Here is a 24,414-nt window from a genome sequence, read left to right as displayed (position 1 = left end):
GCATAGAATAGCAGCCATCAGAAATTTATGATAAAAACCTAGATTTAGAAGAACAATTTCCTTCCTATGAAAATATCTTCTAAATTAGGACAAAGAATTATGTTAAAACATACTAATGAGGCAAATTTCATTGTTTGGACAGAATTAGTTAAGTGCTATGATATTTTATAAATAGATATCAATCGTAATTTTAATTGATTTGTTAAGCGTAAAAGAACATTTAGAACTACTATATCACCATGACCCAACATCGCCCAAATCGCGTAACGTGTAAGATAGTTTACTTGGGCACTTGCAAAAATTAGAAGACCCCAATCTTACAAGGAAACTGACTTTTGGCAAACCAGCTGTCACCAGGTCGCCCAACCTTTAGGTTGATGGACAATATAGAAAAAGATCTTATCGTGTTAGATTTATTTATATATTTATAGTTATAACCGTTGTTGAACAGCCGACCCAATTTTGGGTTTACGACTACTAATGTTCAACTCCGAAGCCTAGTAATTTTGAACCAATCCAGAAGACAAGGAAACTCCTGGATCTGTACGCCCAGAGGTATTGATTTGTTAGGGGAACATGGAGGACTTTGCGACTTGACAGATTTAACGTGCATCAGTCACCATTTACTACACGGGGAGTCTATAGCCGGCGGGGATCGAACCCATGAGCTCTTGGACATGGGCTCAGTGTCCTACCAACCAGGATATCCCGGCCATTATCGTGTCAGATGTCAGAAATTTTAGAACAGTCACCTTAAATAGGCAGTGACGGCGGAAGGTGACTAGGGTGAACTTGGCCTGTTCTAGGCTGTAGTGCCGAAGAAGAAGATTATTACTAAAATAAGCTTTATTGATCTTCTGAAAGAGAGAGAGAGAAAAAAAACGTTTCTTAAAAGTTATAAAATTATTTACTTCTGGTGAGAAAAAAAGGAAATAAATTATGAAAAATAGGCACGCCATTTCCTACATTTTTCCTTTTCTAACGAAGAAAAACCAAGAAGGAAAAAGTAATTCCAATACAGCTACATTCAAACGTCGTATTTTTAACTTTTCGACAATTTTAAATCCTGACGTAAAGCGTCATTTTTAACAATGGGTATCGAATATTTTTCAGTCGCTAGAAGTACAATCAGTCAAAGTTTTTGTCGTCATCAATCAAATGCCATCCTACAAGTCGATTTTTTTTTTCTAAATTCAGGACTTAAATAAAATGGTAATGTATCAAATCGATATGCTCATTCAAGAATCTGGAAACTGAAAGAAAGTAATAGCCTTCAACTAAGAGAAACTTATCTTAAACTCAATCTCAAATTTCCTACTATCGCTACAATCCCTTTCATGGAGTCCCGGTGGCTCATGAGATAGAGTGAGTGCTCGCTACGAAATGAGGCGACCCAGGTTCGATGGCTGGTCAATTCGAATTAAACTCCCGGTTCGTACCCAGCACTGGGTTGATGTAAAATGTTTGACGAATAATGGTAAGAATCCCCTCACCATTAGACTAACCGTGGGAGATTTTCGTGGTTTTCCTCCTCCTGTAACATAAATACGGGTTAGTTCTATAAAATAGTCCTCCACGAAGGCTAGTTTATACCAATGCCGTATTCAGGAGTATTCTTGTCTACTGGGTTGGGTTCAAAATTACAAGGATACTGAGTTTAACTTTGATAGCCGTGAACTCATATAAGTGAGTCGGCTGCTCTACACCGCTTTTAAAATAAAATAGAAATCCTTTCCGGGAGTTAAAGTGTCGAATTTTCCTGCGCAAATAAACAAACAGTTAAAAGCAGAAAAAAAAGTGTTCAGTCTTTTTAAAATTTTGCCTGATTTCCTAGATTTAAAAAAAAAAAATAAATAAATAAAATACATAAATATTAAACACAAAAAGTTTAAACCGTACGTTACCATATTTTTATTATGGAAATTATTGATAAAAATTATTTCTTTAGTATTTTTAAATGTTAATACATTTTCCGCGAAACACAGTTGGAATTTCCTTAGAAATTCTGATCCTTTTTTTTAAAACTCGTGTCGATAATTTGGAATTTATTGATAATCAATGAAAACTTTCAAACTAAAGACATTTTTTTCAACAAATAAATTAATTCAAAAATACAAAGTCTAAAAGGCACTTTTTTTTACGAAGTAACAAGAATAAACATATTTTGCTTTACATACAAGCACATATTTTCCATCGCTATGATGTGCAAGTTTAAAATCGGACAGCACCATTTATGCTTACATGGCGTATAAATGGTAAATAAATGAATCTATACCATCCATGTACAGTTCTATTTTTGTACGATTTAATTTGCATAAAATAAACATATAAATGGTACATAAATAGACACAGTTTATAGATAATGCTAATCGAATCACAATACATTGTCGTCAGTCATATGACGGAGAAAAAAATTAAATTTTAAAGATGGTCTATTAACTAAATTTAGCTTGACTTTTATTTTTTTAGTCAAGAAGAAAAATGATTGTTCTTTAAACTATTAGGCGACAAAGATAAAATAAAGTATTAAAAAAAAGCTATTTGCAGTTCAATGGTGAAGGAAAAATACATGAATCAAAGTTAGGGAAATAATTACTTACCTTTAATTTTTTATTCACCTTGCAGTAATATCGATAAACCATGGCCAAGTTTAATGGACCGAAATCGGCATAGAAACTATAAAAAGACAGAAAAAACAACGATTTTAATAATTTAAAGACGCTTCGTAATTCATACTGGCGAAGCATGGCGGAACATTAAAAAAAATGGAAGATCATAAATGGGATGATGCCACCAATATTTCACTCTTCATTTCATTTTAATTATAAAGTTCTTAAAACTAGTCTCTATTTTTAATAAAAACTAAAAATATAAGCGGAATCATTTTTTTTGTTGTTTGAAAGATTAATACTAATATTTAGTAAATAAAGAAAAATATTTTTTTATGTGATGGTGTTTTTAAATGTTATTAATGCATTTTCATTTACTGATAGTTATATTTTTTTTAGCCGAATTTACTGCTTCAATATTTTTTCATTTGGTATTTTTAAAAGAAAAAAACAACAAGATTTAAAATAATTCAGAAAAATTTTCTATTTCGAAAATAACCACTAAATTCAGAGTGATATTTAAATTTTAAAATATATATTTTGTAAAATATTAATTTACAAAAATATTAATTTACAAAAATATTAATTTACAAAAATATTAATTTATATATTTATTTATATACTAAAATATTAATTTACATATTAAGTGATTATAAATAAATCTTCAAAATAACAACTAATAAAAGAAATGCAGCAAATACGAAAATAATTAAAAATAAAATCCTACAAGAAAAAATGCCACCAAATTTATAAAAAAATGCTTTATTAATAGAATTTATTGTAAACATTAGTAAAATTCCTTCGTTAAAAACAAAATAAAATAATTTTGCAAAAATAATACCAGTGACTCTTATTCTAGCGTAATACATATTCTTTGTATAGTCAAAAAAAATTAATTCCCTATTACAATAAAACTTTTGAGGAATGTAACTGACTATCTTTTTTAAGCAGATTTTGACTTAAAAAAATAATTGTTCCGTTTTTTATATAAAATAAAACCATGAACTTTTCTTTTTTTAAACTGTTCTTTTTCGACGTAAAAAAGAACAAAAGTTATGATGATTTAAAAAATCATTTATTTTGGCTATTACATTGATAATTGCACGTTTTTTGTTCCTTTTCTCAAAACTAATTTTTCGGTTATTATCCTTCATTTTAAATATAATATCTAAAAATATTTTGGTTCGAATCAATTGAAATTTAGAGCGAATACTTTCTATGCATCTGTCTAGGGATGGGAATACATTACGGACTAGTTGATTAAACTTTTATTTGATATTTTGCAGCTAAAATAAAAATAACTAATTCCATTGTTTGGCCTTTTTTGCTTTATTTTAAATAAGTTTTAATATTTGCAGTAAAATATCTAAATAATAATATGTCTAGAATTAGTTATTGTTGTCGAGTCCATGTTGCCATCGGTCATTAAGGCATAATGTTTCAAATTTTCATTTATTTAGATCTAGAGAAACAGTTATTCATCATTGAAATTTCTTTAATTTACAAAATCAATTATTAATAAATTTTTGAATAAGGATGAAAGAAAAAAGTGTTTTGCAAATTGCTCTATTTCTGATTTTATACAGGGTTATTCATAATTCCCTCCGGGGTTTCGAAGCGTTATAGTAAAAAAACGAAGACGAATATGGCAAAAAAAGAACATATGAAATTATTCCGAAAGTATTCAAGTTTTAATTTAAGCAGTTGCCGGTAGATGGCAGTAACATGTACCACTGAAGCCCCTTTCAGACATCATACGCTTCGAAACCCCAGAGGGAATTATGAATAACCCTGTATTTTAGTACAAATATAATTCCGAAAATCTAACAAAGTTTTTAGTAACTACTAAACTGTTTTTTTTATATTTTAAAAATATCAAAATATATTTTTGCTTGTAATTAAAGCGTCAAAAAAATATATATGCAAAAGAGACACCGGTGTTCCATCTGCATCAAAGGGTAAAGGTGCATCTTTGAAATTTTTAAATCATAAAAAAGACGGGATGATTTTAGATCATTAAGGCAACAATTATCTACATATCATATCAGATTAAATTTTAAATAATTATATTGGATTTACAGAACACATTACTCCTCATATGAAATTATTCGATTTGGAAGAACTAATTTTTATTGCAAGAGAAAATAAAAAATATAATGCTAATTTTCACTTGATGAAACAATTATTTAAAAATAAATAAATAATTAAAAGACACTTCATATTAGATTCTAAAAGAAATAAGGCTCTTCTGGTAAATTTAATTAACAAATTCCCATATCATAAAATAAATTACTTGTTATATATGAATTCTTCATCTGTAGAGAAATAATGATGTGTAACAGATATTTTTGGCCTTTTCTTTTCAACTATGGTAGTAAAATAGAAACGATCTGGAAAGAAAAAAAAATAGAGACACTAAGTTTAATACAAAATATAACAGTAATATTTATGGCATAGCATTTAAATTATAATTTCATCAATACTTTCGATCAATTAAAATAATAGTAACGCGTTTTTTTATGCTTCAATCAGGGAAATATTAGTAATTAAAGCGGTTTAATTTTCAAAACTCTCGCTTCTTCGCACAAGGAAATGTTTTATACAAAATTGCCCTAAAAGCAAGACAGTTGAAAAGTTGAGAGAACCTTACAAACAATCAAATATGTGACAGGTGTTCATATGGAATAGGCTAAAACGTGAAAATGAATTTGCTGTTATTTTCAAACTTTTAAGAACGCCTGAATTACCAGAATCAGTAGCTTTGAAAGTAATTGGCATTAAACGAAGTTTAAATGAGTTATTTTCCTTAATAGATTCACGTCAGGAGCACGTGTGGTAATCGAAAATTGTAATTTTACTGCTTTAAATTTTTTAAAATAGTATTTAACTAAGTATTAAAAAAAATTAATTTCTTAAAATTTACGTTTAGTACAAAAAAAATTCATATATAGATACTTCTTTACAATTTTTTTAATAAAAATATTAATTAGTTTGCATTAGTAACTTGTATACCCAACATTAACCAATTTTCTTTTTTTTTTTTTTTTAACATTTTAATTGACAACATTAACATTTGTTTAACAGTACACATTTTCCCCACTTTTTGTGGAAAAAAAAAGAAATGAATAAATAAGAATAATTAAATAAAACCCTTGAATTTCGTATGCTTAATAGCTTACGGTGCGTTGATTTTAGTTTTATTTATTTATATATTCGTTAAACTGTCCCTATTTAAACATTGCTTAGAATAATGATATAAACTATTCTAGGCAAATCAAACATTAAGTTGTTAATCGTAATATTCGATTTAAAAAAATAACCAACCAAGATTTCTCAAATATTTTAATTAAGAAAGTGTCAGATTCATAAACCAATATTAAGAATAATATCCATGCATACCAAGTGTTTAATTGTTTTGCTCGAGTTTATTTCGAAGATCAAGTTAACCTTTACATCCGAACGATTAATCTCTGTGTAAAAGAGATGTTTATACAAAACCGTTATTGAAATTCAATCCAACTAGCTATTTTCAGTTTCTCTTTTATTATTTATGCATTATCTCTCACTATTTTAGGTTCGCAAATTTCACTTATTAAACTGAAACGGAGAAGAATAGCGTTTTGGCATGCTTGAGCGACTTCAAAGGCAGATGCTCCGTTTAAGTTTCAAGCTCGATCACCGTTTCGCCAAGCGTGCAAATGGCAACATGTTTCGATTGCAAAATTAACTAAGCCATTAGTACTATCAGACCCATCCCTTTAATCGACAGTATACGGCGTGACCTTCAGAAACATTTGCAAGGTCACTGATAGTCGGAGCCTAAATTGAGAAGGCGAAGAATCAATGAGTTAAAAAAAAAACATGCATCTCTCTATTTTCTTTTTTATCCCTTGTCTTTCTTACCATTTTGACAATATCGCTTTTGTTAAAATTGGGAGCTCTATCAGCGCGTGCTAGTTTTCACTGAACTGCGAAAGATTTCGAGTAGCACTTCAAAAAATCAATTCTAGTTCCAAATAGAATCATTTTTGGAATTGAGAAAAAATTTATGTTCTATTTATGGAAAGTATATAGATGAAAATTTAAAGTTTTTTTTTGTTTAGAAGAATATTTTGAAAAATATAACAAAAAAAAATTTAAAATAATACATGAATTAAGAATAAAATTCAAATACGATATAGAAAAATTTTTTTAGTCATGAAGAATTATGTTTTATTTAACGAAACTATGAAATTTGAAATACATATTGTTTTTGTTTTGTTTTAAAAAATTACTTGAAAAATATGATTGATAAAAAAATATTATTCAAAAGCATAATATATGAGTTATGAATAAAATCCGAGTTTGAAATAGAATAATTTTTGAAGTAGTTAAACTTAATGCTTAATTTATAGAAATTATTAAGACTAAAGCATAAACGTTGTTCTGCTTTGTTCAGAAGAATAATTTTGAAAATACGATAGACAAAAAATATTATTATTAATAGGCATAATATAGGAATTAAGAATAAAAGCAGAATTCAAAATAGAACAATTTTTTGAATAGTGAAAGATTTATGTTCTATTTACATAAAGTATAAAGATTAAATTTAAAATTTCGTTTTGTGTTTCTTAAAATTGTTTGAAAAATATGAGACAAAAGAAAAATTACTATTCAAGAGCACATGTGAAATATAAATATAAGTCGAGTATGAAATAGAATCGTTTTTGGAATTGTGAAAAATGAATGTCCTATTAATAGAAACTATCATGGATAAAATAGAAATTTCGTTTTGTTTTTATTAGAAGAATTATTTGAAAAATAAAGACAAAAAACTATTGTTCAAAATCCTAATGTATAAAATTATGAATTTTCGAAAGGCATTCGAGGTCAAATGATAGTTTTAAATCAAGCCATTTGAAAAGTTTATGTCTGGTTTTATTCATAAAAGTATTAGAAATATTTACCCTATAAATTATGCTTAATAAATTTTTTTTAGTAATTTTTTGTTTTCCTTTTTTTTCTAATTCTCATACGTCCTTGCCCACCAGTTTTGTTTCTTGGTGTTGAACAAATTAATTTAAAATCAAGCAAATGAGCGAATCTATGAAGAGCATTTATAACCTTCATTTATCTTATGCTGATGACAGCCAAAGATCATTATCTTTTTTGTACATAGAAAGAAATATATATATATATATTTTTTTTTTGCATCTAAGAAGAACCTTCAAACTTTCTTGTATTAGATAAATACACTTCTAATTGTTTATGCAAATGGGATACCTGCAAGTGAAGTAATGTGGGTATCTCGATACAGATTGCTTGTTGAACCGTGACCTTCGTTTACGTTAGCAACTGTTCTTTCCATTCTATTTCGAGCAAGCTAAGCCCCTCAAGTATCAATTCTCTACACACTCTATATTTCAATTTTCTACACATTCTGTATCAATTCTCTACCCATTATATATTTTTACAAGATGATTCTTTCACAAAGATTTCAATTTTTTTCACTATATATTTCTTACTTAACGCAAAGACAATGTTCCTCATATTTTGAACTGATTAACATTTAACGAAAGACATTTTACCTTAATTATTTTTCAACTGGACTTGTTTCGACCATTTTAATTTTGCATTTTTTCTTACCTATTTATCTTTTCCTTTACCCTCTTTTTTCTCTCTTTAATTCCCTCTTTGTTTCGTCTATTATTTTTGATTTTTACCCCTATCGTTCAATGAATTGACGTGATACAGTGTGCGACACTGTATCACGTCAATTCATAGCGCATAATTCGTTGAAGCGACAGTTCATCGTGGACACGATTCGATAAATTGCCGCTGCGACGAATTGTCTCACGACAAATTGTAAACCAGAATTAACTCACTATAAACTGTGTGCGACGAATTGTCACCACGGCGAATTGTGCGACGTGGTCCTTCCGGAAAGCTTTACTTAATATAATTCAATTATTAAATATAATTATTTATGTACATCTGTTCTTAAGATACAATAAAAATGAATATTTGTGTTCTATATCTAATACAAGTTTATTCCCGATGGAACAGCATTTAACTGGTAGAAAAAGTCAAAATTCCAATTACCTTCTATAAAATTATATTAATATCTTTTCAATTATATTTCAAAAATAAATAAATAAATGTTTTACTTGTAATTATAATACTGTGGAGCAAATGCATTTTTTACCGACTTTTCTTGTGCAGAGATATTGAATAAACAAGTCTAATGATTAATCAATTTAAACTAACGAAAACGCAGATGCATTAAATTAATTATGCCAAGAAACTAAAGCGGTAAGATATTACTTAATTAAAAACTTCATTCGCTTCGAAAATATACAAAATGGAAATAACAGTCGTCATGTTTCGAGCGCTCAAAAACAGGCGCTGATTTTCAAGACTTGCCAGACCTGAATGAAAAGAAACAAGGGTGATTTGAAATGTAAAACGAAAGTTACCAACAAAAAATAAAGGTGAGAAAAAAACCTAAAAAAAAACCCATAGTAGCCGAGAGAGAAAAAGGTGAAAAACATATTGTATATTTTTAAAGCAAATGAAGTTTTTTAATCAAATAATTAAGATGCATGTTTTTGTTCGAAGCTGTAGCTTCATGAGTTATCAAATTCCAAATCGCGAAATATTTTTAATAGTTCAACAAAACACAGAAAAGCTGAGCAAACCTATTAAACACTATTTGCGGTTGAATTTTCCCTCCACAGTGACGGCTACAGTTACCATGACGATATTTATGTCTCACTATTTTTACGCGTTCGTTCACTTTTTTCTGAGAATACGGAGCTCTGATTAATGCTTACCTTTTATTTTCTTTTTGCACTAGTACCGAACGACTTTTTGGAGAGAAATGACAGGACTTTGTTACGTCAAAGTAGGTCGTATTGATCGAATTTAAGAACCTTGAAGAGACGGCAGCCGCAGAATTAAAAGAACTTGACCCTAATATATCTGAACAATGTTATAAAGAGACAATGATAATGTGAGTTATTTAAGGAAAGAAAGACCTGTAAACTGTCGTTAAACAATAGAAAAGAGCATAAAAGCTGTTACCTAAAAGGGTAATGTGGTATTGTTTACAGAGGAATAAGAAATAAAAATTCACTCCAGTCTCGGCGACAATAAAAGCATTATTCAGATGTCACTGTGACGGTTGATTAACTTGTATTATAAGACAAGTTTAAGTTTATATGCGTTCACGTAAACGATATCTTTTATTTGATCTATAATAAATAATGAGCTTAGTATTCAATGATAAGCTTATTTTTCAAGGGCATCACAAAATTTACGTAAGAAAAAATTCATGTAAAATTAATTTGATGAAAAACAGATTTTTAATTAAAAAACGTGATTTTTTTTATTGATTCACGAATTATACAATCTAGGGCTATATTTGGAGTAACTTATCGAGTATATGGCCTCCACAGTTCTGCTGTCACACCACTGTAAAAATTCCGCAATCAAATTACTGCTTTTTACAGTAATATGCAGAAAACAAAAAATTGTAAAGATCAGATTTTACGGAACTGAAAATTTGGTATATCGTAGTTTTTACAGTAATAATTAACGCAAAATCGCTGAATCACTATAGTTAAATAAATATTATTGAAAAGTTACGGTATAATATTTGACGGTAAAATGGATTTTAAGGATGATGCACCCAAAGTGACGATTTCTTATACCGTAATTTGATTCGGAATTTTTGGCAGTACACTCTTTTTTGCCGAAATTTTAAATTATTGCTTTGCGTGTGAATGCGACCGAATTTCGTTGATACAGCAATCGGTTTCTTCCTACAAAGCGTGGACTGTGAGCTTATCAGCACGAACTTTAGACAAAAAATAAAAGCTTAGAAAATCGGATGATCTGGGAGGACAATTTCGATTAACAAAACGAAAAAATCCATGACCAGGGAAAGACCCAACATTCTTCAAAATATTGCTCAACAATGAAAATGCATAGTTCTTCCTTTTAGCACTAAATTTTTAATAGCTCTGAGCTGTGGTCAAATGCCCCGCTATCCACTTTTTTTTTGTCAGTTTTCTTTTGTTACTTACCTTTTATTACACAAAATAGCCCATAATTCAAATCTTCGAGAATTTTGTGACAACCTTTAGAATACTACGCTAAGTGAGATCTTAAAATTTTTTACATTTTTAGTACGTTCAATAACTATTGTACTCGAAGTAAAATTGGTACTTCTTGATTTCCATGGCGAGCGCGATAAACCGCCAAATCATGTAAAAAAAACAGCCATAAGTTGCTCAACTAAAAGTAACCATACACGCTTTCGCTTTCGGTGCCATTTAGGCTTAACATTCAAACCTCGTAACATTGTAATTTATTTTTTTTCCAATTTAAACATTGAACAAAAACATTTTTTTGACGATTTTTTAATTTACCGAGGTGTGAGGAAGATGACGTTTCGTTTTTTCAAGAAAAAGAGGTACTACCCCGCTGTCGAGTATATACGTAAATGGACACGAAATTAAACTCTATGCAAAGAAAAGTTGTCTGCACTAACAGAGCCTTTTAATGTTAGGAACAAAAGACTAAAAGGCACGGCTCGTCATCTTCTATATCTAGGTTTTATCTTGCGGAATTCATGTGGCGAAAATATATGGAAAAGACAGGTCTTTTGATTTAATATTGTAAGCAATCGCGGAGATATGGAAGCCACAAACTAAATTCGAATAATTCCAGCTCGGCGTCTTTTTAACTGCGGTGGTCGCCGTGGAAATCAAGTAGTACCGAAAATTTTATTAGAATTTGTGAGAAGTCTGCAAAGGAACTAAGGAACGTTAGATCTGAATGAAATGTAATTGTATATTTAGAAAGAAAACCGTTTGTATATGCTTTTCATTCGAAAGAATTTAAAGAGGAAACTATATTAAAACATTCCTTCAGCTTCCTAGAGAAGTTAGATTTAATAGGAGGTGTAAGCAAGCAAAAATAACTGAAGTTATCGGCAACATACGGAGAATATTACTATCTTTTATCTTTTAGCAAACAAAAGAATCCTAGCGATAATCAATGTTATATCTATGGCAAGTTTAGGTTTCTTTTTTTACTTTGAAAGCGAAAAATTATTTAAAAGCTTTTAAAGTTTTTTTTTGTCTTGAAGTTATTTAAACGTATGCCGAATTTGGAGCAAATTAGTTTCAACAATTGCAGATTTGTATAATAGTAAGCAAACATCCAGAACTGATTTTCATACAACTACAAGTTCAAAAAAAATGTATTTGAGCTTGAGTGTGGATGAATAAAAAGTATTTTATTAACGATTGAAAATTTGAACAAGATATAGGGAGAGTTTGAACTAATAGAAGAAATTGAAAAATAATGGGTATATTTCGATCATTTCAGTTAAAAATAGAAATAAAAAGTAATATTTTTAAAAACCACGTTTTTGTAGTGGAGAATAATAATTAAAATACAAAAATTTGAAAAACAAAAAACGCGGGGAGCATGAAATACATAACAGCAATGTTCTATATTAGTGTGTGTATGTGTGCTCATGAGAAAATGTGTAGGTACATCTGTAATTTTATCTGAATGTGTATGTGTACGTGGAATATGTTTGTGTATATGCATATGTATGAGGATGCATATGTGGATGTGTATGTGGTTGTGCATGTGTATGAGTAAGAAAATGTGTATATGTACTGTTATGTATTTCATGCGCACCACGTTTTTCGTTTTTCAAATTTTTGTTTTATAAATATTATTCTCCACTACAAAAACGTGGTTTTTAAAAATATTACTTTTTATTTCTATTTTTTTTTTTTTTTTTTTTTTTTTTTTGTACTCACTTCCAAAATCTCAATTTTTTCACTCACTGTACATAAAACTTTTCAACTGACATGTGACAATAATTTGAAATAATCGAATCGACAACAAAAGACAATCGCGAAAATACTAATTTTTCTTTAATTTTATTTTACTTTGTATGTCTTCATTCTCTTCATTTTCATGCATTGTCATCCAATTATGAACTATGTGCCAAATTTGAAGTCTGTAGCTAGTCGGGAAGTTAGTTTAAAATCGATTACAAAATTCCACCCAAACAGACATACACGAAGGCAAGTTGATATAAACGTGGTAAAAATAAAAAATTTCTATAGAATTTAAAGATTAAATTATACTTTTTTAAGATTATAACTATGTAATAATATTCAAAGCCAAGTCGTGTACATTTATTTTCCGTCTGATCTGATTAAAAACGAAGTACCACCCTCCTTTTACTCTTAAAGAATGAAAAACCTAGCAAATATTGATTTAAGAAACACTAAGTAGAGAAATATGCATGAAGGATGGGTGGGTGGGGGAGAAGGGATACTACTTTACCTGCTTTTTTTGACAAGGAGTGCTAGTCAACGAGAAAATGATTTGCTAATATGCAAAATATTTTTTCCTGACTTTCTTTTACTCCATAAATTTCCTTAAGAACATTTTTTTTTTGTTGTTATTGAAAGACATGCCCAACTGTGAACAGTTTCATAATTTTTGAGCTATTACGATGCGACTGAGTAATTTCCATTTTTGGCTCATTTCCGAAACTTCAAGTACAACATTCGAGGGTGAGCCAAGTAAATATCAGTTGACCCATTTTTCATGAAGGTAGATTTGCTCTGTATTATTTCATTGTCTCATTCTGAATTATTACATTGTTTACCAAAAATATAACTCAACAGCGAAAAGTAGAATAATATACAAGCAATGATTAATATTATGGAAATAAATAGTAAAAAAAAAAAAAAAAAAAAACTACAGTGAAGTATTTTGAAACATCTTATTACTAAGGAATTCAGAAAAATTCTTTAGTATTACTATTAGGGAATTAATTATATTTACTATTATAAATTATATTAAGGAAATCAGCATTTTCGTGAAAGTAGAATCATTCTGAATTATTTCATAGTTTACTAAAAATATATATCAACAACTTGAAATAGAATAATATACCAACAACATACCCACCAACTACATACCAACAACAATAAATAATTTTATGGCAAAATAACAGGAAAAAGTGACTGTGATGTATTTTTAAGACACTTATAATTAAGGATTCATAAGAATTCGTAAAATGAAAAAATTTATTTAATGAAACAAATTTAATTTCTTATTAAGCTGACATTTATTACTTATTTCAACTATAATTTCAACCATTTTTCTTTAAATTCTTAAGTTAATTACTTTGAGATCAGCAGAATTTCGTTTTGCATCAGTTCAAAGAATAAATTATACCGAGTCACATTTTTAGACGAGCTCACAAATTTAGTTATTTACGGACATTTCAAGATGAAATATTTAAAAAAATAATTTATTAATAAAATAATATAATTAATTAATAAAATAATATAATTAATTAATAAAGTATAATACATAACTTATTTTTAAAAAATACATTAAAATAGATTTGAATTAATTTAATCGGTTTTCTTATTCTATGAACCAAATTTGTCCGATAAAAAAGAGAAGAAAAGACATGAACAAAAAACAGTTTGTTTCTGAAGCAAAACGCCTCTCATATATAGCAAAATAAATAACAAATCTTATATATTTTTAGAGTGATTTTTCTTATTTTTAATATATTTTCCTAATTCCACAATGTACACTAGTTTTATTTTTAACAAAACCAATTTTTAATCTAAAGTTTGATAAAAAAAAAAAATTCATAAAAATAGTTTATAAGTTTATTATTTAGTAAAGCAAAAACAAAAAGTAGTTTATACAAGTATATACATCTGTTCACAGATAATATGTGCAATAATTCAGTATTATCCTAATTGCATACATAGTGAAAACTAGTTTTACTTCGAACAAAATCACTTTTTATCATTATCTTTGATAAAAAAAAGATGAAGAAAATTATAAAAATAATTGTTGCTATCATTTAGTAAAGCAAAACCAACAAATTAGTTTAAACAAGTGTATGCCTTTTTTATAGATAATACAATAATTTAATATGTTATCCTAATTCCACAGTAAAAACTAGTCTTTAAACAAATCATTTTTTATCTAAAGTTTGATTTAAAAAAAAATATAAAGTAAACTATAAAAATAATTATCATTTAGTAAAGCAAAAATGAAAATCAGTTTTAACAAGTGTATGCATTTGTTCATAAATAATACAAGAAATCAGCCCCACTGATTGTTATTGCTTACTATTCGACAACAGTAGTTCCTAACATAATTGGTCTAGCTAGAGACAAGAAAAATCAACCTCGAGAGGAAATTACATTCGTTAATTTTAATGTCCGTCTGAACTAAATGTAATTAAAGGAGGAAAGCTATTCATTGGACAGACAATCATAAACTCCACTAGAAACAATCTAGCTTAATAATTTCACCGCCAAAATAGTCAGTGAATAACAGCATTTAAAGATATGATGATTTGTTCCATAACCAGATAATATAATATGAATTGTGTAATGTTCGTAAATAATGGTATTTAAAACAGATAGTGATTTTAACAACTCGTTCACTAAACACGTAACTAAATTAAAATCCTCACTTTAAAGTTTATGTAGACCAGGTTTATGAATAATATAACAATAAGTTTTAAAATAAGTTTTAAAGTTCAAAAATAAGTTTTAAAATAGTTTTTGTAACAAAGATTACGGATCAATAGCCATTTTACTTTCGAAAATAGTTCGGAAAAGCTTAAATCTCAATGTAATATACATAAAACTAACATTAAATAAAGCATAAATTTTTTGAAACAAAGAATTTAGTTATGTTTTAATGGCAATTCTTCAGTATAGTTTCTAAGATTACTCTATAAAGTTTTAAACATTGTTTTCATAACAATGAATACGGATGTGCATCAATAGTTATATTATTACCTTATTTATTTATACTTTATTATTATACTGCATTAAGTTAAAAACCTTTTAAAACGAAAAATACGATCCTTCTACAGTATTCTAAAATTACTCCATCAAGTTTTTGAACTTTCAAAAGAAAGGTAGTTTTTAAAGCAAAGATTTCGGATATAGCCATTTTTCTATATAGTTTCTAAAATTATTTCAAAAAATTTAAAATCTTTTAGAGAAAGATTCTGACGATAGAGACGAAGAATACGGTGATGTTCTACTACTGGTCATTCTTCAGTATAGTTTCTAAAATTTCTCCATAAAGTTTTTAAACTTTCAAAAGAAAGGTAATTCTTAAGCCAAAGATTTCGGATGTGGCCATTCTTCTATATAGTTTCCAAAATTATTTCGAAAAGTTTATAAATTTTCAGAGAAAGATTTAGATGATAGGAACTAATTTAGATCAATAGAGAGGAAATTAGACCAATAGAGACGAAGAATTAAAACGGTGATGTGCACCAGCACCTATTTATTGGTCAATTTTCAGTATAGTTTCTAAAATAAGTCCATAAAGTTTTTAAACTTTAAAAAGAAAGATAGTTTTTAAGACAAAGATTAAGGATAGATTTCAATAGAAATTCTTCTATGTAGTTTCTAAAATTATTTCAAAAAGTTTAATATTTTTTTAGAGAAAGATAGTTTTTAAAACAGTGAATACGAATATGCATCAATAGCCATTTTTCTTTATTATTTCTCAAAGTACTGCATTAAAATTAAAACTTTCTAAAACGAAGAATACGGAGACGTTTCACTGTAATTATTCTTCTTTATAGTTTCCAAAATCAATAGTTTACAAAACAATATGGATATGCATCTATAGCCATTCTTCTTTATTGCTTCTCAAGTTACTGCGCTTCCCTGACCGTTCTTCAGTATATGTTAGTTTCTAAATTTACTTTACAGGGGTCTGTTTAGAAGAAATTTGGGTCCGTTAACGGACCCTTCACAAAATATCTTTTCATAAAAACGGACCCTTCACAAAATATTTTAACTTAAAAACGGACCCTTCACAAAATATTTTAACTTAAAAACGGACCCTTCAGAAAATGATTTTTCCTTTAATAGGACCCTTGACAAATTTGTTTATCTTCATTATTATTTTCTTAATCGAATAAACCCTTTCCAGGGCAGAAAACACGAAAGATGGATGTAAACGAATTAAGTTTTGTCTTCTGCAGACGATTCTTCCATTATTCGTCCGAAATGAATATTCTGCGTTCAGCAGTATAGGCTAAATACCAAATATTTGTATGTTGCATCTCTAATTTAAAAGCAGCAATTGTTGTTTATTTTTTAAAATTTAATTTTTTTAATTATAATTTTACAGTGTTGAACATAATCTTGCATGTCTTTACAATTTAAAAACTCATTGAAAAGTTTTTTTTTTAACGGACCCTATTTGCACAAATTCATAAAAGCGGACCCTGGTTGAAAGAGTGTGAGTAATTTTTTCACAATTTCACGAAAAACGGACCTTTCACAAAATGTCTGGATAGACCCCTGCTTTATAATATTTTAAACTTTCAGAAAAAAGCAGATTTTTAAATAAAGATAACGGACAAATTTTAATAGTCATTCTTTTAATAGTTCGAATTTTAAAACTTTCGAAAGCGAGAAAATTTTTAAAACAAAGGTACTTTTTTTTAAAAAAAATGTCGGGCATTTTCGAAACGTCATTCTACTTTAGAAAATCTTTGCAACAAACTGCAAACTTGAAAATTTCCAAGGAAAAATAATTTTTAAAACAAATCTTACACAATTTTTATAAAGAATCTAAATTAATCACCGGAATTTGCGCAGTTTAACCTTAAATTTAACAACAACTCATTGACTTAATATGATTGAAACGACATTGAGGGTGAATATGTTGAATCACAATTTAGGGAATTAAGAGAAAAATAAGTTTTAAAATAACAAGAGAGTCATCAAGAGATAGACTTCCCGTCAAAAACTGTCTCTCTTAAATTAAACAGTTGATAAAAAAACAAATTATCATCATGTACTCTAAAGCCGATCACAAACTAGATAATCTGAGTGTCTTTTTTTTATTTATTTATCTTTTTTTTTTAGTCTAGTCTAAAAACTGTGTTACAAAAGCTTCTCTCCGCTAACTATAACCGGTTGGCTTCTTTATTACGTTAATATACGAAAAAGATGAGATGATATAAAAAGTTATTTATGATAGAGCACCGATTGCTAATTTAACAACCGGTTGTTTCTGATAATAAACGGCTTTATTGCTACAACCGCTATTTATATTATAATCTTTAAACAGTTTATTTTAGTTAGGTGAAATTTTTTAAGATAAGTAATCACATATTTTAAAATAATTTCTTTTAGGTTTAAGATTGTTAAGCTCGGCAAATTTATTAGTCTGAGTTTATTGCGAAATTACCTAGTATGCAATCAATTCCTTGAATATATTTTTATTTTTCTGAACTTCCAAGGCTGAAGTAGTAAATTTTACTAATGAACATGCTCTTCCCGTATTTAATTCAACTATTATATGAACGGTGCGGGGAAAAAAGGAATACCCTGAATAACTTTTGATCTAATTGTCGGGTCTTCGATTTCTAGGACTCAATCTTAATGGTTCGACGTGGTGACCTCAAATATATTAATTAATTAGTGCGGACGATATTTTAAGTTACGAAAACAGACACATAAATGCACTTCCCTGAATAAATATGCGTTTTTATAGACGGATTCAGAATTCTGACCCCAAAATATAGCGGGTAGCCGGAATTCGGGAAATGTGGTCCCCATAGTTTGGTAATGAGAGCGATCCAAAGTTTGGACTTCGTAATGTTAATTTTACTTTTTGAGTATTTTATCATAGCTCGAGTACTTTTTAAAAGCGAATTGAAAGTTTTTTGTCCGCAATTATAAATTTCGTTTATACAAAAATAGTTACATTAAAAAAATACATTTTAGTAAATATTTATATTATTTTATTTAATAATAGTTGAAATTTTTTTTAATTGTAAGGTATACAATTTTATATATCATTTTAAATTAGGTAATTTTTCATGTCAAAATACAAATATTTGCGCGAAATCAGTAAAATAGTTCCCGAGAAATCAAATTTTGAAAAATTCAAATACTTAGAATTCGATTTCTCAAGAACTATTCAACCAATTTAGCTCAAATTTTGTATTTAACCATGTAAAATTATGTATATTAAAATTATGTAAAAAATTATTACCTTAAAATTCGAAATTTTTTCGACTATTATTAAATAAAATAATGAAAAATAATAAATATTAACTAAAATTTATTTTTCGCATGTATTTATTGGAATTATCGCATGAAATTTTTTTCAGATGTTCTAACTGCAAGCAAATATATATTTTATATTTTTCTAATTATAAAAAAGCAGTCCAATAGTTACTAAAAATCTGTTAGATCATCGGAATTATATTTGAATTCAAATATAAATTTAAAAAAAAGTAGTTTGAAAAAAAAATTTTTAATACGTATTTAAAATTTTATCAATAATTGACTTTGAAAATTAAAAAAAAAATTTCAATGATGGTAACTGTTTCTTTGAGATCTAAAACACTGAAAATCAGTGTAAATTTGAAAAAAATTATTTGGAAATGAGCCACGTTTGGAAGATTTTACCTTAACGCAGAAAAAGACACTTGGGTTTCATGCTGTATTTCATAACTATAAATTATTAAAATCCTAAATATAGTTTTTAACCCATTTTGATCTAAATAAATACAAAAAAATGAAAAAAAGTATAAAAATTTGATTAATAAAAATTCTGCGTCAAAGGATTAAGAGAAAAAGTCTGAGCCGTGCCAGTGTATTAATGGATTTAAGTTCCAATACTGTCTACCTAACCTAATCTTGTAAGATTTTATGGTTTTCCTCTCTATCTAACGCAAATTCGGTAAATTTCATTCAAAAAAAAATCTTACGACAAAACCTGTTTGCCTTGATTCTTAATCTGGAGTTCTAATCTACATTTTAATTAAGAAACCTCCCGAATTTTCTTTCATAAAATTGTATGATTTTTAGTAAAAATTTCAACTACCTGAAATAAAATATTTATGATTTTTAAACATCCCGATAACGATATTTAAAGATGTATTTTCGCGATATCGTGAATACCATTTTTTACGAATAATATCAAATATATGATAATTATCGACAGCGATAAATAGCCATTACGATCAGAATACGATATCACGAATATTACAGATAACGAAAATTATCGAATACAGTATTATGGAGTGTTGATTATTTTAATTTATGTCACGAAAATATTGACTAATGTAAAATGGAAATATTGGAGAAAATTCTAGATATATGAACAATATATCATGACGTTATCGCGTTTTTAAAAACTTGATATTGCCCAGAACCAGTGAAGTAAAATATAAATTCGAAGCATCTGTAATGATTTTTTTTATTTATTACAGTAACATAAGAAAAAATTATTGTTCTAAATAAATTATTCTTAGCTATGTAAGTGCAATCATTTTTTACACCTTGAACACTGTTAAAAAATTTGAAGGTTAAAAAAAATTCAGAAAGTACCATAAATTGAAAAATTATACCATTATAATGTAATTATTATGAATATGTTAACTAAATTACATATTTCATTTTAAATGCTATTAATTTCTTTTTCAATTATACAAAATATCTTAATTTAACTTTTCAGTGAAAGATTTAAAATACTCAATTATCAAATTTTGTAACCTAATTTCATAGAAGAATTTGTTTTCAAAAAATGTTTTGTTAATTACTACTTTAAAAAATATATATATGATTGGTAAGTTTGACAATAAGTAAAAATTAAGTCACAAGTCAGCCTTAAGAATCAACAAATTACACGAATAAAATGCAATCTTATGCTTAAGGTTTTTAGCCGAACTCAAATTCAACTCAAACGTCAAATTCCTTGCTAAGAAACACGTTTAGATTATGAAAGCGAAAATTAATTACAATTACAAATTTAAATTATTTTAAACTTATAGAACACTATTACAACTATAGTTAAATTATAACTATGACTGTAATAATATAAAATTTAAAAAATATGAAATATTCCAATTTTAAAATTTAATCTACTTGAATGAGCTTAATAAGAACCAATTCATATTATTGGCCAACATGAAATAAAATCGCAGTCATAAATTTTAGCAGTCCGTAGCATCGCCCAGTTCGTTACACCTTAAGCACGCTCCCTGATAAAAATGTAATATATTATTTACTTATCGTAGTGATTTATTTTTTTCTTGGTTTATGGTACAATAATAGATTGGAGATTACATTAATTTTTAGAAGAAGAAGAAAAAAAATTTCGAATAAAAAAAAATTATTTAAAATGTGTATTATTATTTTAATTATATAATATTAATTTGCATTTTTTTCCAACTTTATAATACAAACTAGTTTGTACCAGACTTAATAAATAAAAAAAAGTGATGGCACATTGATGAACGAAAGGAAATGGATATTTTCTTGTTTTAGCTATCCTTAATTTGAAAAAAGATATGCAAGACGAATTTTAAACGGATATTATACATCTCTTTTCTTTTTTTTAATTAAAAAGGTATTGGTGTGGTTGCTAAAGTATTGTGTACTTTTTATTTTTAATAAAAACTGATTAAAAACACTTTTTTAAATTTTCAATGTACCAACTCTGTTAAATACTTGTAGGAAATAACTTCCTACCTTTTATGAATTCTGCCACATGCACAATGATATTTTGGTTGATTGTATCCATTTGTAACAAGCATGAATATACAGATGAGCAAAGAACAATTGCACTAAACAAATGATGCCACCAGTGATGTACAAAAAAAAGTTCTTAGAGCACTTTTGACTAAGTTAAACAAGTTATTTAAATTTTAAAATCCCAAATTCTCCTTTTGCAGAATTTTGTAAATTTTATCGTATGCATTTCAATACACTGATAACAAAAAGAAAACAAAACGTTTTTGTTATCCATATTATCTATTAGTTCATTGAAAACTCGTTAAAACCGAAACTGATAAATTCTCTCTACATCCTACAACTGCCACCGAGAGGATGATTTCTGAATGATGCATGCAGATGAAAGTAACACAGCCTCCCCATTTTCAAACTCTGTCTCATTACGTCACGGATCAAGAACCAATCATGAAGGAGTGATAACAGCGTCATCTGTCGGTAGATCAATTCACAAACCATTTCAGCAAGAAGATCATCTCAATCTTGAAGTAAAGTTTTACGGTCTGGTAAAATAGAATAAAAATTCGATGTTATTTCTTTGAGGTTCAGTTTTTTTTTCAAAGGGGAACGAAATTAATGATGCAAAAAGTACAAAATATACTAGTTTAGAAAGTTTTAGTGCTTAAAAAATTGCTGTTCCCAGCTATAAATAACTACAAGATTGAGAAGAGAATTTCAGAATGTTTTATTTATTACATAAAAGGGAACTGAAATAGTTGTGATAATTTTCTTGTTCTTTCAATGCCCACTTGTTTGTTTGCTTAATGCAACTTGTTGAAAATTATTATAAACTAGTTATGTAAACCTGGAATTTTTTTTATTTATTTATTTTTTATAAGACAAACTTATTTACGGAAATTAAAATATAATTATAACATTTTTTTACTTTATTTCATTATCGACGTTAAACATCTGACCCATTTTTGAGTGCACAACTATCAATATTCAACTCCGTAACCTTGTAATTTGAAATCTAACCCGAAAGACAAGAGAACTCATTCAAATAGCTTTTTTTAATACTTTAATTTATCTTTGTCTTACACTAGTTTGAAGAAAAATAATTTTTCTTCTTTTCTCCAAAGATAAAGTCAAACTAAATTTAGTTAATAGGTCATCTTCAAAATATGATTGAGAACAAAGTATTGCGTTTTATTATAATCAGCATTATCAATAAGTTGTGTCTATTAATGTACCATTTCTGTGTTAATGTTATGTAAAATGCATGATATAAAAACTCCATAGTGCATAAATAGTATTGGTTCATTTATATGTCATGTAAACATAAATGGTGCTGCCTAAATTTAACTTTACACTTCATAATGATGCATCATATGTTGTAAGTCTCAATAATAAACATACATGTTTATTCTTGTTATTTGTTAGAAAAGATTTTTAGTTCTGAATCTATTTTATTTGTGGAAAAAAATCGCCTTTAATATGAAACTTTTTATTGATTAACACTAAATTCCATAATTTATCTAAACATGAGTTTAAAAAATAAACAGAATTTTAAAGGAAAGCAGTATTTTTCTGAAAGTAAATTTAATTTTTAAAGGACTAATTAAACATTGACGTTCATTAACAAGAAAAATATGCTTACGTACTGTTTGAGTCTTTTGGAAGAAGTCGAAACTTAAAATGTCTAATATTTTGCCTTTTTTTTCTTTTTTTAAAGAAAAATTCCGGGAAATTAGCCAGAATTTTTAAAAAGACTAAGCTCTCTGTTCTACTTTTAACTTTTTATTAGCGCAAGAGCAACACTCGAAAAAGGTTTCTATTTCATTTTATTTTATATTCGGCGTTGAGCAGCCGACTTAACTTCGTATCCTTGTAACTTTGAACCCAAATCAGAAGACAAGAAAACTTCTGTATAATATGCCTTCGAGGAGGAATTTTTAATGGAACTAAATCGTTTTTGAATTTGAGAGGACACTCACGTAAACCTCCCACGCGTAGCCCGACGGTAAGAGGATTCTAACTAGAGCTGGTTTAAGCTCACTTTCAGAGGTTCGAACCCACCCGAGCAGGTTGTATTCAGGATTACTCAGACCCCAAAAGATATTTTTTTAGTTTTTTTTACCGTCAGCTTTTTTTCTACCTCAATGTTGTCTCCCCATCTAAGTGTACCACTACAGCCTTGCCCATTAAGGATAAATTGCATTAAATGAATACTATTTATGTTGTTCTATTTATAATACAGTCAAACCTCGCTATAGTGAACCTTCAAGGGATCGAAATTTTGGTTCGCTATAACGGGGAGTTCACTATATCCGTTCCGCAAACAATTTTAACTGATGGTTCCGAACTCCTTCTTTTTATTATACATTATTTAAAGCATTATACATTATTAATACATTTTTATTATACATTATTAATACCTAATAAAATGAAATACAAAAATGATTGAAAAATAATGCGTAGTAACAAAAAAAGTGTTACGTGATTTTTTTTATTATTACTCTCCGTCTTGTGTACAAAAAAATTTTTTTTTTAATCTTTGGCTGTTCTCCTTCTTCTTCAGGAGCGCAACAGCCCTTTGCAGGCCTTGGCTGCCTCAACAGCACGCCTTCTCCAGCTCCCTCTGTCCATGGCAACTCCCCTCCAGTTCTTAAGTTTTAGGACTTTGAGGTCGTTTTCGGTGTCGTTGAGCCATCGAGTAGGTGGTCTACCTCTAGAGCGGGACCCCTGAGGGTTCTTGAAGGTGGCAATTTTTACGCGGCTATCTTCAGAGCCTCTCCATATATGGTCGAGCCATCTTAGTCGGTTGCTTCGGATTATCTGCATAATTTGAGGATGTTTATAGAGCCCATAAAGTTCAAAGTTGTACCGTGTTCGCCAACATCCCCCCTCTGGTATGGCACCAAAGATAGTTCTAAGTATCTTTCTTTCAAACGTTTCTATCGGGCATTGGACGTCAAGGTTTAAAGTCCAGGTTTCGTTTCCGCATAGCAAGACAGGCAGAATGAGTGTCTTATATAATTTTAGTTTTGTTTTTCGGCTAATAAAATTCGATCTTAGTTGACTTTTTAGTCCAAAAAAACATTTGTTGGCCATATTGATTCTATTGTCAATTTCAGATTTCAGTTTGTTTTGGTCATTGATAATTGTACCAAGATACTTAAATTCTTTAACCTTTTCAAAGGAATGTCCGTTTATCTGCAAAGGTTCACTATAGTTTACAGTTG

At 28.2% G+C, this 24,414-nt stretch overlaps 1 protein-coding gene across 2 annotated transcripts in view; it reads right to left on the bottom strand.

Moving 5' to 3' along the window:
* The window catches only part of LOC107453736 (dual specificity protein phosphatase CDC14AB), a 135,830-nt gene extending 114,214 nt beyond the window's left edge, over nucleotides 1–21,616 (bottom strand). For both annotated transcript variants that reach the window (XM_087157670.1, XM_087157669.1), the window contains exons 1-3: nucleotides 21,191–21,616; nucleotides 4,903–4,999; nucleotides 2,601–2,676 (exon numbers count right to left, since the gene is read on the bottom strand). In XM_087157670.1, coding sequence (XP_087013796.1) covers nucleotides 2,601–2,676; nucleotides 4,903–4,999; nucleotides 21,191–21,242 — 225 coding nt within the window. In that variant the 5' untranslated portion in view covers nucleotides 21,243–21,616. The remainder of the gene's footprint in view (nucleotides 1–2,600; nucleotides 2,677–4,902; nucleotides 5,000–21,190) is intronic.
* Between the last annotated feature and the right edge of the window lie 2,798 nt (nucleotides 21,617–24,414).

The sequence above is a fragment of the Parasteatoda tepidariorum genome, chromosome 2 (assembly GCF_982258835.1).
Source record: "Parasteatoda tepidariorum strain Cologne lab strain chromosome 2, Ptep-v5.0, whole genome shotgun sequence".
Lineage (NCBI taxonomy): Eukaryota > Metazoa > Arthropoda > Arachnida > Araneae > Theridiidae > Parasteatoda > Parasteatoda tepidariorum.
The sequence above is the reverse complement of the archived record's forward strand: the minus strand, read 5'-3'. Positions and strand labels throughout refer to the sequence as shown.